Below are 10,614 nucleotides of genomic sequence, written 5' to 3' on the forward strand. Positions count from 1 at the left end.
CAAGCTATGACAACAGTCGCAAGGATAAGAAGGAGGCTAAGGAACGGGAGCTGAACAAGAAGAGTACGAAGAAGAGCAACGTCGTCGAGACCGAGCCGCTCGACGTCAGTCTCGTAGCAGGTCACAGGCCAGATCCCTCTACTCCGAGCCGCGAACTGATGGCCCGATAGGTCTGGTTGAGTACGGCACCGACCCACTCCCTCCTTCGCAGCCCCCCTATCCGACCAACGATTACGGCTACGAGTCGGCTTCGAGCCAGCGGAGGCGACGACGCTCACGAGGTCGCGGTGCCGACGATTATTCTCCTTCCGGATCGGATACGGGTAAGAAGCGAAGCCGCAGCCGGATAAGAGACATGGCGGCAGCCGCTGTCGGTACAGGCGCCGCGGCCATCGGCATTAAGGAGTACAAGAAGAAGAAGGATGCGGAGAAGGAGAGGGAGGATGAAGCCGCTCGCAGGGCGCGAGAAAGGTCTCTGTCTCGTGACTACTCTCGAGACCGCTCACGAAGGCGAGACGAAGATCGCAGACGTATGCATGATCCTAGCTTCTACCAGCCCTCGTCTTGTGGCGCCGCACCATCGTGATGTACTGACACGCTCACAGGTTACGAAGAAGAATCGAATCCCAATCCGCACTATGACGATTACAGCCGTCCTCCATCTCCACCACATGCGTCAGGTGGTGCCTACTACCCTCCGCCCACTGGATCTGGGTTTTCTCAAAACCAGTCTGTCAATGACCCGTACCCGCCTTACAGCCCTCATGCGTACACTGGATTCCCGCCTCCACAGCCGGGCGGGCCACCGACTGCTTCAGGAGCTGCGGGAGGCTTCCCAACGCCAACCCCAGGCGGACCTCCGTTGTCGTATCCAGGCGGGCCTCCCCCCATCGGTGGTGGCCCGCCCCCAGCAGGCGGCAGGCTTGGCCCCGATCATGTGAGTGATGACACATTTCACACCACCACTCCCAAAGACTCAGTCTCCCGAAATGCGGCACCGCCGATTGCCACGCGTGAGGGTGCGTCGATCTAAGTGCAATGCTGCCGTGTTGTCTCGCGTGATTTAGCACTGCATATCACCTGTCCGTTCCTGCGCTGATCATGCCCGCAGATGGTTTGAGGAGGCAGTCGCCTCGGCGACGAGAAAGACGGTCGGCATCAATATCATCGTCCCCGGAAGCGATGAGGTCTGTGGACGCCATGTCTATGGCTGCGTCTACATCTGCTACGAAATCCGTCACTTGGGGTCCCTTGTCGCCTAAGTCATCTTTCACGTTGGAACGACATCGACAAGTCCACGAGCATCAACTTGAAGAGTCTGCTACAGACAGTGTCGAGGAAGGGTTTGAGCCACCAGTACTCAGCGAGGCACAGCTGGCAGCTCTTCGTCCGGTTCCTTTGCGACGCCGCTCTTCAGATCCCACCCCAAACCGGCCTATAGCACGCCGGGGTCGCACGTCTGAGGTTGACAACGACGTTGAGGACTTGCCGGACAGATTTGACGATCATGGACGACCATTAGATGGCAGGGGCGTGACCTCGCGGGGCCCCAGATACCAAAGCGGGAGCTTTGAGTACCGACCCCGCAATGACGACCAAGGAAAGTGGAATGTCAATGGTTCATGGGCTGCGACGGGAACCGACAATGAGGTCGTGCATAGACTCGTGGGTGACGTGGAAGGGTTGGTTTCGGGTCGCAAGAACTGGGGAGATGTTTTGCAGGACCTTGTAAAGGGCTTGCAGAGTGGTGGAGGGAATGAGGTGTTGGATGACCGCCAGCGCAGGAGCCGAAGGCACACAAAGAGAAAGGGACTGGACTACGACTAACGATTGGATTTCCTGATATCGACTGATCAACGTATAGGTGTGTTAGATTTTCATGACTGACGATGAATGAGGGAAGATTTTTTTTCTGGATTGTCCGCTGCAGGTTTGAAGCTCGTCGGCATCTATATTGACTTTCTTATTGAAGTGATGCAGTAACTCGATTAGCACGGGCAATCGATCGACTACTCAAGACAGGCAAATTCTGTTTGCATGTTGACGTTCCTCGGTGAGATGGGCGGGATTGATAACGCGTTCCACAGGCATGCCACTTCTCGCATTGCACGCGGGGAAGAGGTTTTCCACACGCCCGATAGCGAATGCATGTATGCTGTGGAGACGAGGTTGGCTTCCCCTCGGGATGTTGTATTGCGATTGAACGCTCTGGGAGCAAGCATCATCGGACTTACTCTTCAAGCCAGAGATGCAAAGTGAGGCGACGACGGCTGCAAAGAAAAACGGATCTTCCTGCAGAGCCCACTGTTTGTTGATATCCGGGCATCTTGACTGGACTACAACTGCCTGCCACTGGTGGAGATGTGCATTCGATACGTACAGCATACGTTGGTATCTAGTCGAGGCTGATTCATCGACAGTAGACGCGGAAGAGTGGATTCAGGTATATCGGAGTTCACAGGAAGCCCATTTCTACTGGGTTACCTAGCTTAGTACATATGTAGCGCCTACGACAGTCCGCCCAACATGCAGTACCGTCCTGCCTGCTTACAGGTCACTGCCCTCTAGGCCTCCTCTTTGTCTGCCTCACCGCCCACGAGAACACCGGGCCAGACGAGAAGAGGGTCCGTTTCGTTTTTAAAAACACATCGCCTCTGCTCTCTCTGCAACTGTCACTCAACCTGGCCCCCTTTCTTACCGGGCGCGCATCAGGTCAACAACGCGACCTCTACCCCACTCAGAAATAAGAAACAATCATTGTCTCTTGAGAAGTGTAGCGCGTTTCTTCTGTGTCAACTCTGCCCGATAAATTGATTGTTGTGCGTTCTGAACTCAGCTAGCGGCTTAACCCAACGACCAGACAGGCAGCTGCCAGCTTTTCCCTGCCTTCCTCCAACGACCTCCACAACCCAACCCCTCAACAGCTATCATCGCAGCTCTCACCTACCACTTCGCACCCATCATGGCTGAAGAGGACGAGCGTGACACCTCGTCAGGTGAAGAGTATACTGATTCGAGCGATGAAGAGACCGCGTCCACCAGTTCTGGCGAGCACACGGACCCCGAGACCTTGCGCCTCTGGTACACAAATCTCCTTCCTCGAACAGTCGACATTGTCGGCGATTTCGCTGGCAGGGAGCTTTTCGTCATTCATGGCGAGGGCCTGCTGAGGCACTGCATCACCGAAGCCAAAGTTGACTTCCAAGATGGTATGCAGCTCCTTCACGCCGTCTACGCTGTGGAGAAATTCCTCGACGAGCTGAGGCAGAGAGGTTGCAACTTCGACATCCTCTTCTTCAATGCCCATGCAAATGCGGTACTTCCTGAGTCAGTCGCGGCTGAGAACGCCTCAATGGCGACGGCTAAGTTCGCACTGGCGAGAACCGTTCTGATCGAGCACCTGAAACGGCACGCGAGGAACGCAGGGAACGTCTCTGATCGTCGAACCAACGTCACAGTCTTTGACGACTTTGACTCTGAGGACTTCCGTCGCTACCGTGCTGAGAATGCTGTGCATTTCTTCCTCTGTAACGAGGGCACGTCCTATGGCGAGAACGACGAGAGTGTAGGTGCCGGAAGGACCGTCGTTCTGAGGCATTTCATCTACAGGCTCGTATCCGAGGGGTATCATGTGGCCGTCATCAATGACGTCCAGTTCATGAGCTCCAAGGTATGTTGGAACTGATACCGGGTCACAATCATGGGCTCGCACTAACTCGGACAGATTTTCACAACCCTCATTTCGGGATCAAACACAAGACTTGCTGTTCTCGACCTGCCCGAAGGCGTTTCTCAATCCGCTGAAAACGCGGCTTTGATCTCTCTGATCGACCAGATCAAAACGCCTCTCGTCGAGAAAAACATCGCTGGCGAATCAGCAGATAGACTCACCGTGCGCGAGCTAGTAGTTATTGCTACCCTCAAACAGATCTTGCAGTCTGGCAACTATGGATCCGAGGCTGCCGCGCTCCTACTCCACACCGCCTTACTCGGTGCGTCCAGTCTGTCCGAAAGGCTTTGCGGCAACGCCTCAAAGGCAGTGGCCGGAACCCAAGCATCTTTCTTGGACAAATTCTTTAGGACGGCTCGCGATATTATTAAGGGTCTGTCCCAAGATGCATCGCTTGACAACCTGACCTGGGATATTTACGATTTAGTTGATGGTAATATCTTGGCTACCCTTCTACAGGACGAGGATGCCAGTGACTCTATTTCTTTGAGAGTCCTAACCCGTGCGAATCTTCTGAGGAAAGCACTTGCCGAGGCTACCGATGAGTCCAAAGTCTCGTCCATTCCCCAATATGACGAAGATGAGGATGACGAGGAGGGGGCAAAGGAGTCGGCAACCCAGCACCGCAACACATCTGTCCTTCCTTTCTCTCATCCAGTCTTTGACAAACACCTCGACTCCGTCCAGGTCCGACCTGACGCACGATCCTCCAAGTCGACGACGGCAGCCAGCATCTTCGAAGAGCTGAGTAACTGGAACAAAGACAAAAAGCCTGTCGATCCTCGCAAGCCTCCCCCGAAGCTCGGTTTCTGGGCGAAAAAGCGTCATCAGAAGCTTATGGCGGACATCGTCACATATTCCGCTTCACTCACCAACGCAACCGGCAGAATCATAGACCCTGAAGTTGTCGTCTCCGGTACCGGCAACCAAGCAAAGGTTGCTAAGCAAGTCGAGAAGGCGAAGAAAGTCGGCGGGGGTAAGGCGAAAGCGCTTGCAGCGGCGAAGGCCCTCCAGGCGTCGAAGCATGAGAAGAAGGGAAACACGGCCATCGAACACTGGAAGTCAACCATTGCCGAGCTAGACGAGGAGAAGAATCTCGTCAAGCGGTATGGTAAGGCGTTGAGGTATATCCACAATCGACCCTCAGAGGCGTTGGCTGTTGTTGGCCCGGAGGGTTACCTTTACATGTGCAATGTACTTGTTCTCATGTGGAAGAAGCGATGCGAGACCACCAAGAGGAAACTCAAGGGTATGCACCGAACCTAATAGTACGCGGTGGACCAAACTGACAGCGTTGCAGGAATTGACATTGTGGCTCTCCTCTGGGACAGGCTGCTCTATATCGCGCGGTCTCCCAACGCAACCCCTGAGGTTCTCAAAGCCGTTGATCTGATCAAGACCTGCGTGAACCTTCCATTCCCCGAATTGGTGAAGAACGAGACCGCCTCGCGCGATCTGAGCTTCAAACTTTCTATCAAGGCGTCCAACAAGGACCTCGCCATACCTCTGAATCTGACCGAGTTTCAGCTTGAGCACTCAGGACCTTACATGGAACGCAATTTTGACTCGAAGCCCGATGACAGAGTAACATTCGATCCCGATGCCTGGCAGAGAAAGGTTCTCGATACTATCGATGCCAATAACAGTCTGATGGTAGTCGCGCCCACTTCTGCCGGTAAGACTTTCATCTCATTCTACGCGATGAAGAAGATCCTCCAGGCCAATGATGACGATGTCCTTGTCTATGTCGCCCCCACCAAAGCATTGGTCAACCAGATCGCAGCTGAAGTCGCTGCGAGGTATTCAAAGTCATACACTAGAGAAGGCAAGTCTGTATGGGCTATTCATACTCGCGACTACCGAGTGAACAATCCGACTGGGTGCCAAGTCCTCGTTACTGTACCTCATGTACTGCAGACCATGTTGCTTGCCCCAAGCAATTCCGACCGTCCCAGCGCCTGGGCGCGCCGCGTCAAGAGAATCATCTTCGACGAAGTACACTGTATCGGCCAAGCCGAAGACGGCATTGTCTGGGAACAACTCCTGCTACTTGCGCCTTGCCCCATCATCGCGCTGTCCGCCACGGTTGGCAACGCAGGCGAGTTCCACGACTGGCTCGCTGTGTCGCAGGCCCAAAAGGGCTACAAAATGGAACTGGTCGTCCACAATGCTCGATACTCCGACTTGAGAAAGTTCGTTTACTGCCCGCCGAAGCAGCTAAAGATGGATGTCTTGGCGAAACAGGATCAGTTACCAATTCCAGGCATCGATCAAGGGGAGGAGAGGAACCCACGATTCTTCTTCACCCACCCCATTGCTGCGTTGCTCGATATCAATCGTGGCAGCTTGGACGATGTCAGCCTGGAGCCTCGCGATTGTTGGACTTTGTGGAAGTGTATGGACAAGCACCAGACTACCGACTTCCCGGTCGCGAAGTCTTTGGACCCTGGCAGTACGTTGCCAAAAATCATCAGCAAGGCTGATATCCTCAGTTGGGAGGCTGGGCTGAAGAAGGTCCTCCAGCAATGGATGGTAGTCCCTGAATCGCCATTCAGTGCAGTAAGAACCGAACTCTTGGGATCTGCTTTTGTCGAACTACAAAAGGATTTCGTCTCCCAGGGAAAACGTCTCAAAGAACGCACGACAATCATCCCGCTGTTGTATGATCTTAACGAGAACGACAGTCTGCCCGCCATAGCATTCAATTACGACCGCGCACAATGCGAGGAAGCTCTCAAGACTGTCCTGGCACACCTCTCAGCTAAGGAGACGGCTTGGAAGGAGTCGAGCAAAGAGTGGAAGCAGAAGCTTGCGGACTATGAGGAGTGGAAGAAAGCCGGGCTCAAGGCGGCAAAGGCCAAGCCCAAAAAGGACAGACCTGCAGCCGGCAACAAGGACGACAGGCAGGGCGGCTCTCGCGACGACAACAAGAACTCAAAGATGCAGACAGCCCAAGCCAACGCTAGCATTGAGGTCAGCCCTTGGGAGAGTTTCGATCCCGAGGACCCTCTCGAGCAGTTTAGCTTCGGCGATCGCACGAGACTATCGCGAACCGAGTTTGCTGAGATGACAGATGACCTGAGCAGCGACAAAGTTGATCAATGGCTAGTCCAGTCTCTCAAGAGGGGTCTCGGCGTGCATCACGCTGGTATGAATCGAAGGTACCGTCAGGTGTAAGTTCATCTCCTCCCCTTTAGCCAAGTGCCTTTGGGAAATGGTTTTGCTGACTTGGGACAAGGGTCGAAATTTTGTTCCGCAAGGGCTACCTGGGAGTCGTCATGGCCACTGGCACCCTCGCGCTCGGTGTCAACATGCCTTGCAAGACTGTCATCTTCAACGGCGACTCCGTTGACCTAACAGCGCTGAACTATCGTCAGGCTGCCGGTCGTGCCGGTCGAAGAGGCTTCGACTTGCTCGGCAATGTCGTCTTTGCCGACATTGCTCCCAACCGCGCCTTCGAGATCATGTCACTTCGACTTCCTGATCTTCGCGGTCACTTCCCTGTCTCTACGACTCTTATCCTTCGTCTCTTTGGTCTCCTGAATGGAACCAAGAATTCCGACTTCGCTACTGCTGCCGTCAACTCACTGCTTTCGCAATCACGCCTGTACCTTGGTGGTCCCGAAGGCGGGTTGGCCATAAAGCATCACATGCGTTTCTCCATCGAGTACCTGCGTCGACAGCACCTGCTCTCAGAGAAGGGCGCTCCTATCAACTATTCAAGTCTTGTGAGCCATCTTTACTTCACCGAGAATGCTGCGTTTGGGTTCCATGCTCTGCTCAAAGGAGGTTACTTCCACCGCATCTGTGGCCGTATCAACGAGAACCCCGCTGCCGTGCTCAACCAGCTTGTACTCGTCATGTCACACCTGTTTGGCCGCCAAGTCATCAGGACCAATGACCGAGAGTACATGGAAGTTATCGTGCGCAACTCGCAGTCCGTGATTTTCCTCCCACGTCTGCCCAAGGCGGCTGAGCGCATTTTAGTGTCGCACAACCGCGACACACTCAACTTGTTCAAGGGTTACGTCACATCCTACGCCTCGCAGCACCTGTCAGACGTCCCCGACAACGTTCTTCCCTTTACTAAGACCACCGTCGGCGCCCACGAGCCTACCAAAGGACAGGCTCCCTTCGACCGTACACCCAGCCCCTCGATCCGTTCCACTTTCGCCGCGCTCTCTGGTCATACAGATGAGAGTCTCAGCTCGGTACACGATCTGTGTTCCACAGTCCGTGCAGGCGTCTTCCTCGAGGAGGCGACGATCCCACACGTTCCTGTGTATCCGATCGATTCCGATGAGCGCCTCAACGCGTACATCTATGACTTCTTCAAGCATGGCGACCTTGTCGCGCTGACCCGCGACAACCGCATCAAGGGCGGCGATGTTTGGTTCTTCCTTAAGGACTTCTCTGTCGTCCTTGCAACCATCGTGACGAGCCTGACGAACTACATGCGCGCCGATGCGGATGCCGAGGAACTTGGCGAGCTGGACGAGGGCGTTGCGGAGGACGAGGTCAACTTCATGCCATCGCAGCAGACGCAGCGCCCTGCCAAGGCGTCTGTCGCGGAGGCTGCCGCTGCGCCTGTCACGCAGACTCTGCCTATTCGCAAGAAGAAGAAGGTCGCCGATAACTGGGATGACGATGACGACGAAGAGGCTGCGCAGGCGTCGGGCTCATCAGGCGACGAAGAGACTGATAGCGATGGCGACATGGAGGACGAAGAAAACCTGCCCACCGTGCTCAAGGCATTCACCCAGCTCAAGGAGGAGTTTGATGACAAGTTCTTCAAGATCGGAGCTTAAGACCATTTGGGCAGTCTCTGCCTTGCGTGCTAGTTTGCGCAACGCGAACTTGAGAAATGGGCTATCCCCAAAGAATACATTCGGTGACTGATGTTTGCGTCCGCTGTTGCTCTGTACTTTGCGTATGACACTTCGAAAAGTGGTATTCGGCTGCTTGGGCATCGAAGGCATCGCATCCAACGTATGCACTTTTGAACTCCATACATCAAGAAAAAGTGGATCATCAGCTCGTCTGTCGTCATTAAATCGTGGCCTAGGCGTACTAAAGTGATACTAAGGCAATATTGTGCAAGAGTTTGTATATACGTCAGTTGGCAAAGTTGGCATATGCGTCAAACACCCACCAGGATTGAAATTGAGCACGTTTCTCAATCCTCCTCCTCCTCGTCGCTTGTGGCCTCGAAATTATCCTTCTTTTGCTTCGGTGGCGCCGTGACCCTGGGCTTCTTAGGGGCGTCCTCGCGCGTGGACGCGCCGCCCGCATCCTCGGAGTCCTCGACATCGTGGCCCATGTCGCGAAGCTTGGCGCTGATAGCGGGCGCTGCCTTGAGGAGGGCCTCGAATTGGGGGAGCGAGAGAGAGATGCCCTGGATGACATGTCAGCAAGGGAGTTGTTCAGGGGATTGGGTTCGAAGGCGGCATCGAGGAGAGGGGATGGAAAGGGAGAGCGCAGGCTTACCTTCTTCCCTGGCAGCATATCATCGTCCTTCTGGTAGTATTCGCGGATGTTGATCATGGTCATGTCCTTGAACTTTGAGATGCCGATGCGACGCTTGGAAGAAAGCTCCCAGTACGGATTGCCATCTTTGTCCTTGCCGGCGCCGGCCGAGGTGGCGCTGGCCGTGGTCTTGGTCTTCTTGATAGGCTTGGTGAGAATAGGACCGTCTTCGTCACTGTCGTCGATGCGCGAGACGCTGCGCTTGGTGCCCTTTGCGCCTGCCATAATGGATCGAGGATTGTCGATACTGGGATAGATGGCGCGTCGAGATTGGCGGTGTGCTGGTTGGCGATGGATCTCAAAAACGGTGCTAGGGAGGGACTATTAGAGAAAAGCAGACGATTTCAATGCAATCGGTCGAATCGATTGTCTTGGTGCAACAATGTCACATCAAATTCTCCCTCTGGCTCATGACCGATGTAGGAATTGACAGGGCCTGAGGTTTGGTGGAATTGAATAGTGGCAATCTGGGGTAAGAGGCACGTCGCCTCGCTAAGGGGTAAGAGGTACCTGACGGTATGTCCGTCGCGTTGAGTTGGGCAGTCGCGCTTGCCAAGAATGACGTGGAAGGCTCGACGCCTAGACACGTGACAGTACATACTGGTCCCTGCTGGTGCAGACGAGGCAGCCGCGTCCAGCAGAAGACTATGCCTAGAGAGGCGTTTCAGACCAGGGGTCCCCCCTTGACAGGGCAGCCACGATGCGCCCAGACAGAAAGAAGCCTGAATGCATTCTGTCTGAGTTCATGCATTAGGTACCTATGTACCAGCCGCGCTGATCTGATTCACTTCTGAGCTACACTTGCTTGCGATGCCTTGTCTGACTCGAGGGCCAGGTAGAACAGCCGTCCATACCAACCTTGAGGCACCCGACATGCGAGTTTGGCAGTGGAGGGAAACGCGCTGGAATGAATAAGCGTGACTCGACGTGGCTGGCCTTACAGGGACTGGAGCTTCTGGCACGCACCAACACGCACCGGCAATCCCATTTTTAGAGCACGCCAAGAGGGAGCTAGGAGGGCTGCTAGATTGAGGAACCACCCGCCAAACCACCCCCAAATCTCGAATCTGCGTGTTACAAGCAATTATCCCCCTTTTACTCCTGGCTCCCATCAGCCCTCCACGATCAGACCTTTCAAGCTTTCCGGGGCGAACCCTGGCACTCCGAAACACCAAAGATTCACTCTACAGTCTTCAACAAACTGTTTTCTACCCCGATTGCGCTATCATTGACCCATCCTTCAACGTGTGCATCCGAATTCTGGCCAACTTGGTGTCGCATTACTACCACTCGTCTGATATGGGGATGTAACCTCGCTGAGCACGCGACACTACCTACAACAACCTTCGCCATGAACT

The 10,614-nt window shown here is 54.6% G+C and overlaps 3 protein-coding genes across 3 annotated transcripts; 2 read left to right on the forward strand and 1 right to left on the reverse strand.

Annotated features, from left to right (window-relative positions):
- Window positions 1-355: 355 nt before the first annotated feature.
- On the forward strand, window positions 356-1,912 carry VDBG_00563 (conserved hypothetical protein; the record flags this gene model as incomplete). Its single annotated transcript, XM_003008835.1, has 3 exons — window positions 356-530; window positions 606-1,019; window positions 1,112-1,912. 3 exons carry the CDS (start codon window positions 356-358, stop codon window positions 1,825-1,827), a joined length of 1,305 nt encoding a protein of 434 aa, XP_003008881.1.
- Window positions 1,913-2,962: 1,050 nt separating this feature from the next.
- Window positions 2,963-8,538, forward strand: VDBG_00564 (DEAD/DEAH box helicase; the record flags this gene model as incomplete). The annotated part of the gene is made up of 4 exons (XM_003008836.1): window positions 2,963-3,670; window positions 3,725-4,979; window positions 5,031-6,903; window positions 6,969-8,538. 4 exons carry the CDS (start codon window positions 2,963-2,965, stop codon window positions 8,536-8,538), a joined length of 5,406 nt encoding a protein of 1,801 aa, XP_003008882.1.
- A 368-nt stretch (window positions 8,539-8,906) lies between these two features.
- On the reverse strand, window positions 8,907-9,481 carry VDBG_00565 (conserved hypothetical protein; the record flags this gene model as incomplete). The annotated part of the gene is made up of 2 exons (XM_003008837.1): window positions 8,907-9,125; window positions 9,218-9,481. The coding sequence occupies 2 exons, from the start codon at window positions 9,479-9,481 to the stop codon at window positions 8,907-8,909; spliced, it is 483 nt and encodes a 160-aa protein (XP_003008883.1).
- Window positions 9,482-10,614: the final 1,133 nt, after the last annotated feature.

This window comes from Verticillium alfalfae, genomic scaffold (genome assembly GCF_000150825.1).
Source record: "Verticillium alfalfae VaMs.102 supercont1.1 genomic scaffold, whole genome shotgun sequence".
NCBI classification, from domain to species: Eukaryota; Fungi; Ascomycota; class Sordariomycetes; order Glomerellales; family Plectosphaerellaceae; genus Verticillium; species Verticillium alfalfae.